This window comes from Acinonyx jubatus, chromosome A1 (assembly GCF_027475565.1).
Source record: "Acinonyx jubatus isolate Ajub_Pintada_27869175 chromosome A1, VMU_Ajub_asm_v1.0, whole genome shotgun sequence".
Lineage (NCBI taxonomy): Eukaryota > Metazoa > Chordata > Mammalia > Carnivora > Felidae > Acinonyx > Acinonyx jubatus.
The window spans coordinates 114,327,779-114,346,166 of NC_069380.1; the positions used below are offsets into that span (position 1 = coordinate 114,327,779).

An 18,388-nucleotide genomic window follows, 5' to 3' on the forward strand; every position below is an offset into this window, starting at 1 on the left:
GGAATTGTTGAATCACTATATTGTACACCTGAAACAAATATAACACTATGTTAACTACACTGGAATTAAAATTTTAAAAAAATCTGTTGACTCTCATTTTAATAGGATTTTGGAGAGAGTAAAAGTTACATGTGGAATCTGTCACTTTGCCTGGAAATTTGAGATACTTTGGTTCTTCCTATATATCTTTCTAAACACATGCTATAATTATTAGACCAAAATTCATGTTTCTAGGAGTTGTAACTCTAAAGGAACAGGTACTTCAAAAGTCATAGAGTACAATAGATCTAATCATTTTTATGTAGCAGATAAAAGTATTGGACACTTATAATATTCTAAAAATAGTTAATAGTTTTCTTTTAGATCAATATATAACATTTAAAAACAGCTATATTCTATATTTAGCTAAGATGGCTAGCTTATTATTTACCTCATTGAAGGCTTTAGATGAATATTTATACCTACCAAGATTAATTATTGTTTGGTGTTGTAAAGGACTCTGGACAGTATATAAGGATGTCAGATCTGGAGGAAAGTGGATCACTTGAAGTAAACTACTTTTATCTTCCCACTCTTAACAGTATTTTAAAATATTAAAAATATTTCTCTTAACCAAGTAGCTTTCAGTAGCAAGGCAGTTGTGGATTGTTGAGGTTTTTGTTTTTTGTTTTGTTTTTTAGTATTTAGCAGAAATAGAAATTTGTGATTGTTCTTGCTGAGAAACTGCTATGGTAATAATTTTTGCAAGGATCTATTATTCAGAGTCCCATTCTCTTTAGAGACTATATAGGGGTATTTATCAGTTAGCTTTGGTGTGTAAAAGATGACTCCAAAGCTTAGTGCCTTAAAACAATGACTTATTATTTCTCGGGATTCTGTGGATTGACCAGACAGTTTTGCTTCCTGTTTTGTCAGCTAGGGCCATTTTTGTGCTCATAGTCCGCTATCACCAGAGTTAGAAGGTTCAAGACTTCCCGTACAGGTCTGGGGACTTGTTGCTCACTGTTGGCTGAAATGTATATCGTCAGCCCTCAAAGGGTCTTTCCAGCAAGATGGCCTGGACTTCTATGTGGTGGCTCAGAGCAAAAGAAGGAAAGCTGTCAGGCCTCTTAAATAATAGACTTAAAACTGACACAGTATTGCAATTGGTCTATTTTTTTGGTCAACCAAGATGGATAGCTAGCCAGCATTCTAGAGGAAGGGAAATAGATGATTTCTTTCTTTTTTTTTTTTTTTAACTTGTTTTATTTTTTATTTTTTAAAATTTACATCCAAATTAGCATATAGTGCAACTATGATTTCAGGAGTAGATTCCTTAGTGCCCCTTACCCATTTTAGCCCATCCTCCCTCCCACATCCCCTCCGGCAACCCTCAGTTTGTTCTCCATATTTATGAGTCTCTTCTGTTTTGTCCCCCTCCCTGTTTTTATATTATTTTTGTTTCCCTTCCCTTATGTTCATCTGTTTTGTCTCTTAAAGTCCTGATATGAGTGAAGTCATAATGATTTTTGTCTTTCTCTAATTTCACTTAGCATAATACTCTCCAGTTCCATCCATTCCATCCACGTAGCTGCAAATGGCAAGATTTCATTCTTTTTGATTGCCGAGTAATACTCCATTGTATATATATACTACATCTTCTTTATCCATTCATCCATCGATGGACATTTGGGCTCTTTTCATACTTTGGCTATTATTGATAGTGCTGCTATAAACATGGGGTGCATGTGTCCCTTTGAAACAGCACACCTGTGTCCCTTGGATAAATGCCTAGTAGTGCAATTGCTGGGTCATAGGGTAGTTAATAGATGATTTCTTGATAAGAAGAGTAGTGTGTTCTTATAGGGAGGGAGAAATTGTTGATAGCCATGTTTGGAGATTATTTACTGCAGGAGAAATTATAGTAAATGTTGTCTTAATAATGTGTTTATTTGTTGGATAAGGCCATGTGTTAAGAATTTAATTTCGTAGAATTTTGTGGTTTTGGATTCATTAAAAACCATTCTTATGGTTGAGTGATATTAAATTAACATTTTTCCAAATGTTAATTCAAAAAAGTTTTTCTGAAGATTTGTTTAGCCAATCAGTAGGAGGAAGGAAGAGAGAAGGAGTAGATGGGAAGGGAAAAGGTTTGTTGGAGTGAAACCTAAAAATATGATTGTTTTGCAGAAAAAGGTAGCCATTTATTTGGGGCCTGGTTTTTTCCTGTCAGAGTAACGTCCTAAATTGCTTTATTTTTTCTTTTTTCTCCAGCTTTATTGAGATGTAATTGACATTTAATACTGTTTTTAAGTTAATTTACTTTTTGAGAGAGAGTGCCAGCAAGCAAGAGAGAGGGTGAGGATCCTAAGCAGGCTCCATGCTGGCAGTGCGGAGCCTGATGTGGGGCTCGATCCCATGAACCATGAGATCTTGGCCTGAGCGTAAATCAAGAAAATCAAGAGTCAGAGCCTTATCCATCTGAGCTACCGAGGCACCCTATAACATTGTGTAAGTTTCAGCTATATAGTGACGATTTGATACACTTAACATATTGCAGAATGATTACTGCCATTGTATTGGCTAACCACCTCCACATGCCACATAAGTACCATTTCTTTTTTGTGATGAGAACATTTAAGATACACTGTCTTAGGAAATTTCAAGTATATCATACAGTATTACTAAATGTAATCACCTTACCGTACATTAGATCTCCACAACTTGTCCATCTTATAACTTGAAATACTGTGACCAACATCTCCCCATCATTTCCTCCATCCTCCCACTCTCCCAAGTTGCTCTGTGTAACCTAGTGCTGGGAAACTAAGGGGAATGAATTAAAAAGATAAAAGATACTAGTATATAATTTCCTTTTTTTTTTTCTTAACATTTATGTATTCATTTTGAGAGAGAGATAGAGCACGAGCAGGGGAGGGGCAGAGAGAAAGAGAGAGGATCCCATGCAGCCTCTGTACTGTACGCTCAGAGTTTTACCTGGGGCTCTAACTCATGAATCGTGAGATCATGATGTGAGCTGAAACCAAGAGTCGGTTGATTGATTGACTGAGCCACCCAGGCACCCCACTAGTATGTAATTTCTAAAAAGCTCTGTATGTACTGGAATTAAATTATTTCTTGTAGCATTAAAATGTAATTACTGGGCACTTTTGTGTTTTTCACCTTATATTCTTTAAATTTTTCCTGTAAGACTTTAAAAAATTAAAAATCAAAGAGGTGGTTCTCTTCTTGGTTGCCTGTGTGTTCTGGAAATTGTTGGATAAAATTTGAATTACAGGAAGAAAGAATTTCATACTACCAGATTTGTTCCTACCGAGACTCCGACTTAACTCATGATCTTGAGCACACATGTATTTTTTTTTTTTAACATTTATTTATTTTTGAGACAGGGAGAGACAGAGCATGAACGGGGGAGGGTCAGAGAGAGAGGGAGACACAGAATCCGAAACAGGCTCCAGGCCCTGAGGTGTCAGCACAGAGCCCGACGCAGGGCTCGAACTCACGGACTGCGAGATCATGACCTGAGCCGAAGCCGGATGCCCAACCGACTGAGCCACCCAGGCGCCCCAATAGCACACATGTATTAAGAAACTTGAGGACACACCTGAAGCTATTATTACACTGTATGTTAACTAACTGGAATTTAAATAAAAACTTAAAAAAAAAGAGAGAAACTTGAGGCTGAGGAGGTTGTATTTTTTTTATTTGATGGGTAATATTTTCATACTTTCCCTATTGTCATACCAAAGAACTGATTCTCTGCTTGCCACCTCCTCTTTGTTAATCTCAAAAATGTTCCCGAATCCTCAGTAGCCCCACTGTAATGATTATATGGGTTAAACATTCCCTGTAGGTTAATAGGTCAGATATGCCATATTAAAAACTGGCTTTGAGGGGCACCTGGATGGTTCAGTCGGTTGAGCGTCTGACTTCACCTCAGGTCATGATCTTGTCATCCATGGGTTCGGGCCCCGCCTTGGGCTCTGTGCTGACAGCTCAGAGCCTGGAGCCTGTTTCAGATTCTGTGTCTCCCTCTCTCTCTGCCCCTCCCCCACTCATGCTCTGTCTCTGTCTCTGAAAAATTAATAAACCTTAAAAAAAACATTAAAAAAAAATACTGGCTCTGAGAGTTATACTTTGTTCTTAATATTAAGGTATAAAATGTTTTTAAAACAGGTGATATTCATTGTTCATAAACCTTTCCCCAGCCTAACTATAGATTTGAAATTTTTTTTAATATTTATTTTATTTTTGAGAGCGTGAGTACACGTGCAAAAGAGTGGGGGAGGGGCAGAAAGGGAGACAGAGGATCTGAAGTGGGCTCTTGAACTGACAGCAGAGAGACCGATGTGGGGCTCGAACTCACGAACCATGAGATCATGACCTGAACTGACTGTTGGAGGCTTAACCAATGGAGCCACCCAGGTGCCCCTATAGATTTGAATTTTGTTGGGTCCTTTCTCAACCCTTGATCCTGATAAAGTGGAAATTCTTCTCGAGTGTGAATTTCATCATAGGAAAACAGAAACTTCATTTTTCTTGTCATAGTTCTATAATATCTTCCCCAAGACACTAATAAATGCTTCTATTATGGTGTAAAAGATACTTGACTGGATGGCATCTCAAGTGATTTCAATGTGGACAAAGAGCTCCTGTCTCTTAGCTTACATAAAATGTAATTTTGAAAAGACATTTCTTCAGATGTACCTATTCACATTTTTGTTAATATTGTCTAGTGTCTAGTTTTGAAGGTTGGAGTGTTCCAGGGAGACACAAAAATCTCATTCTGTCAAGTTAGTATTCTGAATAACTGTTATAAAATATAATTGCAGACTTGAGACTTGGTTTGGGTTTTGGTTTTTCGGTTTGTTTTTAATTTGAATTGTATTTTCTGTGCCTTAATCATCACATGAGAGAGCTTTGCGAATATGTAGCCAGTCTTCTAACATAGTAAAACTTAATGGCTTAGTTGACGTTTGTTACCTATGTTACAGAGATTGTCAGTCTTTAGGAAGACTGATTTAACTGGACAGATTATTCATTTTGAACTCCTGAGGTTAGTGTTGGAGAACTGGTTAAACAGAAACTGACTATGCTTTGGTATTGAAGAGTAAAGTCATTGAGCAGTAATACTCTTAAATTTCAAGGATTTACAGTTCTAAGTAACAGTTTTTATATATTTCAAAACATCTGAGAACCAAAACTTAATCGTATACTACTTACTAAAAATAGTACATGTGAGTTTTTTAGGGGATGGAGCATAGCTTTACAGGGTATAATGGGAAATAGAATGTCATTTTTACCTCTTTGAGATCTCTGTTGTCCTGCCATTTGAAATAGCACAGACATATACCAAGATAGGGGCACCTGGGTGGCTCAGTCAGTTAAGTGTCCAACTTCAGCTCAGGTCATGAACTCACGGTTCATGAGTTCGAGCCCTGTGTCAGTCTCTGTGCTGACAGCTCAGAGCCTGGAGCCTGCTTCAGATTCTGTATCTCCCTCTCTGTTCCTCCCCCGCTTGTACTTTGTCTCTCTCTCTCTCTCTCTCTCTCCCTCTCAATAAAGGGAGTATAAAGTCTAGCCTGCCCTGACAACCTTGCTACCACTGTTCGTCAGCTCCAGGAGTTGTTAGGAAATCACAGCTGTTTACTTCTTTTGCTTTTGATACCATGTGTACCTCCCTAATGTTTTGTCCCCCTGCTTACTATGTAAGTAGTCTTCTAGAAGAGTTGTGCTTTCCCTGTCCTAACTAACTCTGTCTTTTATTAAGTCATCTTCTACTTTGGCCCTGATTGCCAAAATTCTAAACTTTGCTAGGTATAGGATCCGATGGCTACGCTGTCAGAGGATATTACTGCCTTTCCAAGTACTTTGTTGAATCTAAGATGTCATCATTTGAAAGATGTATACCATTATTGTATGTACTAAGACAGAAAACATACTACCAGTTAAGCTGACATGCCATTGATTGTAATATGCAATTTGATTTCAGATATATATATAAAATATATATTTATATTATATTATATTATATTATATTATATTATATTATATTATATTATATTATATTATATTATATATAAAGTATCTTACAATCAAAGAAAGATGGTATTCTCTTTCTCCAGCTACTTAAAATTACTCTGTAATTGTAACTATTCTTCAACAGATACTTGGTGCTTCCCATGGACCAAGCATTGTGCAGAAAGGCTGGATGGAGGTCAGGTCCCTATCTTTCATTTAATGTTGAGAGACATTAAATAATCACAGAGATAAATATGAACTAGACTGGGTTATTAAAGCAGCTTGTGCTTCTCCGTTGTAGTATTTAATAAGAAATTGAATGGAAATGGGGGGCTTCCTGGAATCACCTCTCCAAGGACAACATTTAAGTGAAGCCTGAAGGTGCATGAGGCAGGTGTGTGCAGAGTATTCTGGCAGACTGTTCCTAGAATCTTGGACTGGTTGAAAAAAAAATTTTTTTTAAGTTTTTTTTTTTTTTTTTTTTCAAGGTGATTTTATTAGAACACAGGGACAGGACCCGAGGGCAGAAAGAGCTGCCCTGGGGTTGTGAAGAGGGACTGGTTATATACGATAGAGTGGGGGGAGGCAAAGTCAAGAGGAAGTTTCTTTTTTTTTGGGGGGGACAGAGACAGAGCATGAACGGGGGAGGGGCAGAGAGAGAGGGAGACACAGAATCGGAAACAGGCTCCAGGCTCCGAGCCATCAGCCCAGAGCCCGACGCGGGGCTCGAACTCCTGGACCTCGAGATCGTGACCTGGCTGAAGTCGGACGCTTAACCGACTGCGCCACCCAGGCGCCCCTTAAGTTTTGAAATGAGTAAATGGTAGTTCATATAGGAAAATAAAGTCTAGAAAAAGTTCTTGATCTTCAATATGAACAAAGAATGTTGTCTTTAATTATAATAGAACATTTCCATCTATGTGGTAGCTGCTGAAATACTTAAACTTCTTGTTTTTCTGTATCATTCAGATTGACTCCAAAATACCTGTTCCATTCAAATTCAGTAGTTCAGTATCTTTTGTTATATTACTGTGGACTGTTTCCTGACACTGTCAGTGACTAAGCCAAATGACTAGGCTTCTCTGGGAAGTTGATGTGCTTTTGTTTATCTTCACATTTGCAAGTGTTCAAGTACCAGTTCTCCGTGGTACTGTACTAGGCATTCATCCATTCATTCATGCATTTGAGTGCCTCTTACATTCCAGGCTCTGGGAAACAGAGTAAAGAATAGGATATATCTTGTCTTTCACTTAAGGAATTTGTAATTAAGCATTCAAGGGGTAGAGGTGAAGGTATATGGAAGTTAACTTTTGATAGTTACAGGGAAAAAAAATTGAACATAAAATATTACTATACAGTACTATATTTGATACTAGATTTATATAGTACATTTAATGAGTAATGTAGCAGCTTGGAGGAAAAAGGATGTCCCTGGGGAATAAAAAATATTTTTTCATTCTAAGGAACCAGTATGTGAACACTAATTTTTTAAATTGGAAGTGTTTAGTGTTGATGTGGTTTTTTAAAAAATATTTTATTTCTGGGGCGCCTGGGTGGCTCAGTTGGTTGAGCGTCCGACTTCGGTCGGCCCAGGTCATGATCTCACGGTCCGTGAGTTCGAGCCCTGCATCGTGCTCTGTGCTGACAGCTCGGAGCCCGGAGCCTGTTTCAGATTCTGTGTCTCCCTCTCTCTCTGACCCTCCCCTGTTCGTGCTCTGTCTCTCTCTGTCTCAAAAATAAACATTAAAAAAAATTTTTTTTTTAATTTATTTCTGAAAGAGATAGAGTAGGCGAGGGGCAGAGAGAGAGGGAGACAGAGGATCTGAAGCCGACTTTGCACTGACAGCAGAGAGCGCAATGTGGGACCTGAACTCACAAGCTGTGAGATCATGACCTGGGCTGAAGTCAGACACTTAACTGACTGAGCCATCCAGGACCCCCTATTGATGTATTTTAAAACCATAACTGTGCTTTTGTAAGGTTAGGTTAAAGTAAACTGAGGTCTAGCCTTTTAAAACTAATTTTTAAAAAATTCTTATTTTAAAGAGAGAGTGAGCGTGTACGAGTCAGGGTGAGGGGCAGAGGTAGAGAGAGTGAGAATCTTAAGCAGGCTCCATGCTCAGCAGGGAGCCCATCGTGGGGCTTGATCCCATGATCCTGGGATCACCACCTGATCCAAAATCAAGAGTCCGATGCTCCGTGGACTGAGCCACCCATTTGCCCCTATGCTGTGTAAATTTCTGTTATGGTTTAACTTCTTTGTTTTATAGTTGTAAAACTCTGGTCTGGAGAAGTTGAAAGACTTACTTAAACTTACCTAAGAACATAATAATGAAAAAACATCAAAGGATGTTAAAACATAGGGAACCTGAGTGGCACCTAGGTGGCCTAGTTGGTTAAGCATGCGACTCTCGATTTCAGCTCAGGTCATGATCTCACGGTTCTTGAGTTCAAGCCCCGTGTCAGGCTCTGCACTGACAGTGTGGAGCCTGCTTGGGGTTCTCACTCTTTCTCTCAAAATAAATAAAGTTTTTAAAAATTAAAAAAACAAAAACAAAACACAAAACTTAGAAAGCCTGAGGGGTGCCTGGGTGGCCCACCTGGATGGGCGTTAGGCTCTTGATTTTGGCCCAGGTCATGATCTTGTGGTTCATGGGCTCGAGCCCTGCATTACTCTGCACTAGCAATGTGGAGCCTGCTTGGAATTCTTTCTGCCCCTCTCACTTCCCCACTCGTTCTCGCTCTCAAAATAAATAAATAAACTTAAAAAAAAGCCCCACAAACCTTAGAAAACCTGAATTCTGCATTTTGTCCCTACTCATATCAGCAAGAACATAAACAGGTTATGGAATAACTGTTAGGATTCTTACGGAAACTTATGTCATTATGCTTACACGTGAGATGGTTAGTTTTCAACATACGCAGCATAAAAATCTCTATCAGTTTTTTGGTAGACCGATTATTGAAGTGAGGGACATCTAGAATTCTTTACAAACTTAGAAAATAGCCATCCATGTAGACTGACATTTAGAAGAAAATCCCACTTTAGTCATTGGGATATTTCAGCTTAATAAATACCAAGTAAGTTGTATGAAACATTAACTATAGAGTTGATAAGACCCTCAAGCACTAGAACATTTTCTGGGGATATCCAAGAAACATACATCCCACATTTCTGTAGTAGAAGGTGATGATGAAAGTCTTTTTGCACTTGTAATGATTGTTGGCAAGAAATGTGCTGCTAATCTGGATCTCAAAAAGAGTTATCAAATGGTAGTGAATGAAAATTCAAATGAGGACGGTATCTGTCATGTTCATCTCCATGTTCTTAGAGGTCAGCTGGTATATTGGTCTCCTAATTAAAGCATGTTTTAGGAATAATTTTCCTTTCTCTGGATATTGATGAAGTTTGTAAGTTCTCATGTGTTGAACATTACAGTATCCTTATTTTTACATGTGTGTATGGATTGAAGAAATAATTTTAAAAACCCATACATTATGTGGGCACCTGGTGTCTCAGTCAGTTAAGCATCTGACTTCGGCCCAGGTCATGATCATGATCTTAAGATTCGTGAGTTTGAGCCCCGCATCAGGTGACCTGCTTCAGGTGAGTCCCACTTCTCTCTGTCTCTCCCTCCCCTCCCCCTGTAGGGTTCTCTCTCTCCCCCTTTCCCTTCCTTCCTCCCTCTTTCTGCCCTTTGCTCACTTGTGCCCTCTCTCTCAAACAAATAAATGACTATACATTTTAAAAGGCATTACCAAATGGTTAAAAGTGAGGGGTGGTAATTTTTCTAGTTAAATTGAAGTGTTTAAAGATTTTTTTGTTTGTTTGTTTATTTTTGAGAGAGAGAAACAGGGAGTGAGTGGTGGAGGGGCAGAGAGAGAGGGAGACACAGAATCCGAAGCAAGCTCCAGGCTCTGAGCTGTCAGCACAGAGCCTAATGTGGGGCTGAAACTCAGTAACCATGAGATCATGACCTGAGCCAAAGTCTTAAACGCTTAACCCACTGAGGTACCCCTACACCCCAGAAATGTTTAGATGGTAGTAGGAAATGTATTTAAAAGTCCATAGAGAATTAAACCTTACTTAAATTAATTGGTATAAGGTTATGGGACTCTTTGAACTAAGAAGAGAAGTGCTTAGGAAACTTTCAGGATGTCAAAATTGTTTATAACCTCTTATCTTTAAAAATACTAGTTTTGTTATATACCTATAAACAAGAGAAGCATATAGCATCAAATAAACTTTTTCAATTGAGAACTGTTCAGTAAAATCCATAGTTGGCTCCCATAAGATCTTTATTTTAATGTTTTTTTAGATTTCAAGGAAAGTTAGAATATAAAATCTTTTTAGAAATTGAGTATTCTCAGGGTGCCTGGCTGGCTCATTTGGTGGAGTATGCAACGCTCAACCTCAGGGTCATGAATTCAAGCCCCATGTTGGTCATGGAGTCTACTTTAAAAGAAAAAGGAAAGAAATCTATCTTAACTGTAAAAGTTTCTTTTTTATTCTTTTTCCTAAATTTCTAAATAGATAGTTTATTTCTCTGTTGATCTTTCTACAGAGAAGAAGTTTGTCAGTAAATAGAAAGATTCCTTGATTTTGGGTTTTGTCCTAGCCCTATTTTCATTCCCAGTAACATGTAATTTACTGTATGATATATAAGATGGATCTGAATACTGTTTCTTTTAAGATAAAAAGCCAAAGAAATTACTGTATAGTTACAAAGCCAACTGTTAAACAAAAAACAGCATGTTATATTGGGGTATTTTTTTTGCCAAAGTAAGTTATCTGTCTAGATCGGTGCCTTTATTAAATTTTAAGATTCAATTTCAGTTTCATCTTGATGCAGAGACATCAGATTGCATAGTTTCTGTGTTTATTCAGTCTAACTGGGTTTCCACTATTTCAGTTACCCTCTAGATGGTTACTTTTAGTACCTGTTTTAATCCAGATTTACACTCAAGACTGATAATTTCTATTTCAAATAGGCAATAAATAGACTTGTTATACAATTTAAAAGGTAAAGCAAGCTTTCCTTCCTGAAGGCAAGTACTTAATTAAGTTTTGGGGGTATTCAAAAATTATATGCAAATTTTCAACTATCTAGGGGGTTGGTGCCCCTAACCCCCAAGTTCCAGGGTCAGCTGTACTGTTAACTAGTTTCTTATGTATTCGTTGGAGGCATTTTATGCATATGGAAAGGTGGATGGGGGTGCTTGGTGGGCTCAGTAGGAAGAGCATGTGACTCTTGATCTCTGGGTTGTGAGTTCAAGCCTCATGTTGGGTGTAGAGATTACTTTAGAAAATAAAGTCTTTTAAAAAAAGTAAAGAGGGGCACCTAGGCGGCTTGTTTGGGTGAGTGTCACATTCTTAATTTAGGCTCAGGTTCTTGATTTGATCTCGCGGTTCACGAGCTGAAGCCCCACATTGGGCTCCAAACTGACAGCACGGAGCCTGCTTAGGATTCTCTCTTTGCTTCACTCTCTGCCCCTCACCTGCTCTTTAGAGCTCACTCGCTCGCTTGCTGTTTCTCTCTCTCTCAAAAATAAAAAAAGAAAAATGAATGGATGCATGGATATATGCTTCCTCAAAAAAAACGTTGAAATATAACTTACAGTAAAATTGAGCAGTTTTAAGCATACAGTATGAGTTTTGATAAATATATACACAGTTATCCAGTCTCTCCCAAGTTTATCATACAGAACATTTCCATCACCCCCCAAATTTTCTTCATGTTCTTTTGTAGTAAGTCCGCTCCACCTCCCTCCAGCCTCTGGAACTATTTATCTGCTTTCTGACACTATAAGTTTACCTTTTCTAGAACATTGTTCAATAGAATAATATAGAATGTGGTCTTTTTATATCTGACTTCTTTCACTTAGGAGTATACTTTTCAGGTTTATACGTATCAGTACCTAAATGTCTTATTAGCTTAACTTAGAGTGAGGTTTTTAAAAATAATTCTACTAGCTCATGTATCATACTGGCTCATGAAATGGACTGATGGATCTTATATTCAACTTAGGTAAATCTTAGCTCTTGATGTTAAACCTTGACCTCCTTCAGGATGGAAAAAGATGACAACTTGAAAGCAAAATATTAAGGATAAAGCACAAGTAAAATTCCATTTAATGAACATGGTAGGAGTTCAGAATAATTTGTTTGGTTCAAATTCTATTTTAATAGCAATTTATTGCTATTTAAGTAAAAAAAAAAAGATACCTTTTATGTTTTAAATTAAGCAAGTGTTCTTAGTTATACTAACCTGTATTAGAAACAACATTTGGCGTGGCACCTGGGGGCCTCAGTCGGTTGAGTGTCTGACTTCAGCTTAGGTCATGATCTCACAGCTCATGGGTTCGAGCCCCGCTTCGGGCTCTGTGTTGACAGCTCAGAGCCTGGAACCTACTTCTGATTCTGTGCCTCCCTCTCTCTCTGCCCCTAACCCACTCATTCTGTCTCTGTCTCTCTCAAAAATAAATAAACAGTTAAAAAAAAATTTAAGAAACAACATTTGGGAATGGGAATTGTACCATAGATTTTTTTTAATTGTTTATTTTTACCATTTAATTTAATTTAATTTTTAAATTTATATCCAAGTTAGCATATAGTGCAACAATGATTTCAGGAGTAGATTCCTTAGTGCCCCTTACCTTTTTAGCCCATCCCGCCCTCCCATAACCCCTCCAGCAACCCACTATTTGTTCTCCATATTTAAGAGTCTCTTCTGTTTTGTCCCCCTCCCTGTTTTTATGTTATTTTTGCTTCCCTTCCATTATGTTCATCTCTTTTGTATTTTAAATTCCTCATATGAATGAAGTCATATGATATTTGCCTTTTCTGACTAATTTCGCTTAGCATAATACCCTCTAGTTCCATCCACATAGTAGATTTTTTTCTTTTTTTAAGTAATCTCTCCCCCCAGTGTGGGGCTCGAACTCACAACCTGGGGATCAAGAGTTGTGTAGTCAACTGGCTGAGCCAGCCAGGTGCCCCAGGTAGTTATTTTTTTCCTTGAGATGGGTGGGGAATTTCTGTTGCAGAGAAATATAAAAGCCAAAAATTGAGATAGGTAAGAAAGTAAATAATGTTGGGGTACCTGGGTGGCGCAGTTGGTTAAGCATCTAATTTTGGCTCGGGTCATGATCTCCCGGTTCGTGGGTTCGAACTCCTTCGGATTCTGTGTCTCCTTCTCTCTGCCCCTTCCCTACATGTACTCGGTCTCTCTCTCAAAAATAAAATCTTTCAAAAAAAAAAAAGAAAGTAAATACTGTTAAATCTCTGTCTCAATCCCAGTGCTTTAAAAAAAATACAGGGTGCAGGGGCACCTGGCTGGCTCAGTCAGTTAAGCATCTGACTTAAGCTCAGATCATGATCTCACGGTTCATGAGTTCCAGTCCTGCTTCAGGGGAGTTCGTGCCCTGCTTCTGGTAAGCATGAGCCCCGCATCGGGTGAACATGAGCCCCTCTTCGGATGAGTTCTGCTTCTCTTTCTGTCCCTTGTGGGATTGTCTCTCTCTTTGCCCTTGCTCACTTACGCGCTCTCTCTCAAAAAACAAAAAACCAGAAGACTACAAGGGGGGCCTGGCTGGCACAGTCAGAAGAGCATGCAACTCTTGATCTTGAAGTCTTGGGTTCAAGCCCCACGTTGGGTGTGGAGATTACCAAAAAAATTTTTTTAAATACAGAACTTTGTTTCTGTGCTCTGTCCTCCAAGCTTCCAGGTAGTGTACTACAGAATAATTGTACCAAAATGACTGGTTGAATAAGTTAACTCAGAGAAAGGGACTTATAGAAATAACTAAGTGCTGCAAATTAAAAACTATATAATATTTGGAATGTTAAATCGTATCTTCGTAGAACTCATTAATAAGATTCTAAGTAGTTTTTTGTAATTTAAGTATAGTTGGTATGCAGTATTATGTTAGTTTCAGGGGTAGAACATAGTGATTTGATATTTATATCCATAATGAAATGCTCACTACGATAAGGGTAGTTACCATTTGTCACCATACAAAGTTATTAAAGTATTATTGGCAGTATTCCTTATTTTGTACTTCGTATCCCGGTGACTTAATTTTTCTTTATAACTTAAAGTTTGTACCTTTTAATCCCCTTCACCTATTTCATCCATCTCCCCCACACCCCTTCTCTTGCAGTTACCAGTTTATTCTCTGTATTTATGAGTCTGCTTCTGTGTTGTTTTGTTTCTTCATCTGTTTTGTTTTTTAGATTCTACATTTAAGTGAAATCGTTTAGTATTTGTCTTTCTCTGTTTGATTTATTCCACTTAGCATAATACCCTCTAGGTCTATCCATGTTGTTGCAAATGACAAGATGTCATTACTTTTTGTGGTTGAGTGATACTCCATTGTGTGTATGTACGTATGTGTGTATATATACACATACATACATATATATGTATTTATGTGCCACATCAGTCTTTTACCCATTCATATGTTGATGGATACTTTGGTTGTTTCTGTATTTTGGCTGTTGTGAATAATGTTGCAGTAAACATTAGGGGAGCCTGTATCATTTCGAGTTAAGTGTTTTCATTTTCTTTGAGTAAATACCCAGAAATGAAATTGCTGAATTGTATGGTATTTCTATTTTTAATTTTTTGAGGAAGCTCCATACTGTTTTTCTTAGTGGCTGCACCAGTTTACATTCATTCCCACCAGCAGTGCATCCTTTTCTCTGCATCCTCACTAGCACTTGTTATGCTTTGTCTTTTTTTTTTTTTTTAATTTACATCCAAATTAGTTAGCATATAGTGAAACAACTTGTTATGCCTTGTCTTTTCAATACCAGCCTTTCTGACAGGTGTGAGGTGATAGCTCATTGTGGTTTTGGTTTGCATTTCCCTGATGATTAGTGATATTGAACATCTTTTCATGTGTCTTTTGACCATTTGTATATCTTGTTTGGAAAAATGTCTATTCAGGTCCTCTGCCCATTTTTAAATCAGATTGGGGCTTTTGGTGTTGAGTTGTAGGAGGTTATATACATAGAGAGAGATATAATATATATTATGTATATCTATATAGAGATATATATTATCTATATATCGATATGGATAATCCCTTATTAGATCAATCATTTGCATATCTTCTCATATTCAGTAGGTTGCCTTTTTTTGTTGTTGATAGTTTCCTTTGCTGTATAAAAGCTTTTAGTTTGATATAGTTGCTTTTGTTGGTCTTGCCTGAAGATACAGGTCCAAAAAAATACTGCTAAGACAGATATCTAGGAGTTTACTGCCTATGTTTTCTTTTAGGAGTTTTGTGGTTTCAGGTCTTACATTTTTAAGTCTTTAATCCATTTTGAGTTTATTTTTGTGTATGGTGTAAGAAAGTGGTCCAATTTCATTCTTTTGCACGTAGCTGTCAAGTTTTCCATTTATTGAAGAAACTGTCTTTTCCTCATTGTATATTCTTGCCTCCTTTGTCGTAGATTAATTGACCACATAAACATGAGTTTAATTCTGGCTCTGAATAGTTTTTATTGTGCTTTTTTTTTAATGTTTATTTATTTTTTGAGAGAGAGCGTGCGAACAAGCTGGGGAGGGGCAAAGAGAGAGGGAGAGAGAAATCCCAAGCAGGCTCTGTGCTATCAGCATAGAGCCCCAGGTGGGGCTCAAACTCACAAATTGTGAGATAGTGACCTGAGCTGAAATCAAGAGTCAGACGCTTAATCAACTGAGCCACCCAGGCACCCCTATTGTACTTTGAAAATACTAAATTTTACTATTTTTACTGTAGTTGTTTAAAAATATAATCAGGGTCGCCTGGCTGGCTCAGTTGGAGAAGCAACTTGCTATCGGGGTTGTTAGTTTAAGCCCTACGTTGAATGTAGAGATAACTTAAAAAAAATTTTTTTTTAATTAAAAACATAATCTAAAACTATCCCTTGTTATAAATCTCAACTGCCAAGCCAAGAGGAAAAGGAATAGAGTATGATTTCCTGCTTTGTGGTTTTTTTAGGAATCCCCACCCACCTAGTAACGAATCTTAAGTTGGTGGGTTCTTCATGGGAAAGTAGCTAAGCAGCTGGCATCTGGTTGTAGAGCATTACTATAGGTAGATCTGTCTCTGATTACAAAATTTTATGATGGACTTTCTTATTTTAGCCTTTTTAATATATCCAGCGTTTTCATTATATCCCTTTTTAAGTTTTTTCAACTGCCTTTGGAACCCTGGTTGTCTGTATCAGCTAAAAACCTATCAGTGTCTCATCAAATGGTCCCATGTCATTTGAAACATTTATGACTTCCAGAGCTTGTCCCAAGTGTAACCTAATAGTTTTGAGATACAAAAACTGGTATTGAAACTTCTTTTTTGAAAACTAATAAATTACATTTTTACCTTAAAACAGTTTTTGTAGTTCTTTAGTATACAATACATATTTACTTTCCTTATATTTACTTACTGAACTGTGAACAAGGCAAAAATGATCCACTTTTTAAACATACATTTGTATTCAAGAATCCCAAATACTTTAACCTAAAGATTCACGGATCTATCCTTCTCTGACTTTGAAGGATTGTTCAAAGCTTCACTAGTGGGATAGAGAATATTGGTATGAGTGAAAATTTTATTAATTGGTAAAAGTTACGTATATATTGAATACATTTCCTTTCTATTTTTTTAAGGAATTGAATGACCTGGCACGGGACCCCCCAGCACAGTGTTCAGCAGGTCCTGTTGGAGATGATAGTAAGTATTTAAAAAGAATGATAAAATGGCTCCTGTCTGGCTCACTTGGTAGAGCATGAAACTCTTGATCTCAGGGTAGTGAGTTCCAGCTCTATGTTGAGTGTACAGTCTCAACTTAAAAATATAAAAAATAAAAAAATAAAAATAAAGGGAATGATGAAATGCAACTGCATAACCATCTGCCTGCCTCTAGGGAACTGTGGGACTAATGAATAATATCTCTCTCAAGGTTATTTTGTGTGAAGAGATAATTATGCTGTAGGGAAGAGGCAGTGTTTACACTTACTTGTCTGCAAAAGATGTAGTTCTATGTGTATCTCATCAATTTCTATAGTATTCATTTTGAAACTTGAACCTTTTCTGCCAGATATTGCCTGTATAGTTGTTCTGGCCCCTTCCTACCTCTATCCTTCAACCCTTCTGGGTATTTTGCTGGGGTAAAATATTTGAGGTTTTACTTATATCTAGCCTTTACTCTTTAAGATAATCCTAAGGATGAGGGGGGATAGTGGGGTGTGTGTGTGTGTGTGTCTGTCTGTCTGTCTTTGTCTTTCAACTGGCTCATACTTGTGAAGACAGGTACAATTTGTTTATTTTTAATGTCCAGTTTATCAATTTAATCCTGTCTAAAATAATTTATTAGGCCTTATCATACATGTTGGATAATAATTTTCCTTTTGTTTCACTTTGTGTCACCACAGCTTGCCCCCCCTTATACCATCTTCTAACTTTGTTTAAAAGGAGAATATATGGGGGAGGGGGGCAGGGCAGAGAGAGAGAGAGAGGGAGGACAGAGCATCTGAAGTGGGCTCCGAGCTGTCAGCAGCAAGCCTGATGTGGGGCTCGAACTCACAGTGAGATCATGATCTGGGCCACAGTCAAGATGCTCAACCAACTGAGCCACCCAGGTGTCCCTAAAAGGAGGATATTTGAACCAGACTGTACTTTACAGCACAAAACTAATTGATAAAAGAGTATAATATTTAGCAAATAGGAGAAAAGAGCATACTTGAAAACAATTTTGTAAGACAAGTGTATACATTAAAACAAAAAAATAAATGAGGTTATATTGGCTTATGTTTAAAATCTTTTCCTGATTTTGCTTAAGAATTTTGGTTTTGGGGGTGCCTGAGTGGTTCAGTCTGTTAAGCATCCAACTCTTGATTTTGGCTCATGTCATGATCTCATGATATGTGGAATCGAGCCCTACATCGGGCTGTGCACTGACAAATAGGAGCCTGTTTGGGATTATCTCTGTGCCCCTCCACTGCATATGTACTCTCTCTCTCTCTCAAAATAAATAACCATTAAAAAAAAAAAAAAAAGAATGTTGGTTTTAGCTTGCTAAACTTAAGAATCAAAACAAGGCCCTGGGGCTCCTGTGTGACTCAGTTTGTTAAGTGTATGACTTTGGCTCAGGTCATGATCTTCTGGTTTGTGAGTTAAAGCCCCACATTGGGCTCTGTGCTAATAGCTCAGAACGTGGAGCCTGCTTCAGTTTCTGTGTCTCCCCCTCTTTGCCGCTTCCCCACTTGTGCTCAGTCTCTCTTTCTCTCTCAAAAATGAATAAAAATTTTAAAAAATCAAATAGGAATCAAAGCAAGGCCCTTTTACAGGGATTGCTTTACATATAAAATAGATGAGG

General features: G+C 37.7%; 1 protein-coding gene across 2 annotated transcripts in view; it reads left to right on the top strand.

Annotated features, from left to right (window-relative positions):
- UBE2D2 (ubiquitin conjugating enzyme E2 D2) overlaps nt 1–18,388 on the top strand; it is a 53,690-nt gene that overhangs the window by 19,553 nt on the left and 15,749 nt on the right. Inside the window, exons 1-2 of one of the 2 annotated variants that reach the window (XM_027076564.2) lie at nt 6,197–6,217; nt 16,680–16,743. In XM_027076564.2, coding sequence (XP_026932365.1) covers nt 6,212–6,217; nt 16,680–16,743 — 70 coding nt within the window. In that variant the 5' untranslated portion in view covers nt 6,197–6,211. Of the gene's footprint in view, nt 1–6,196; nt 6,218–16,679; nt 16,744–18,388 lie in introns of those variants that run through there. The other variant, XM_027076563.2, reaches the window with a different exon arrangement.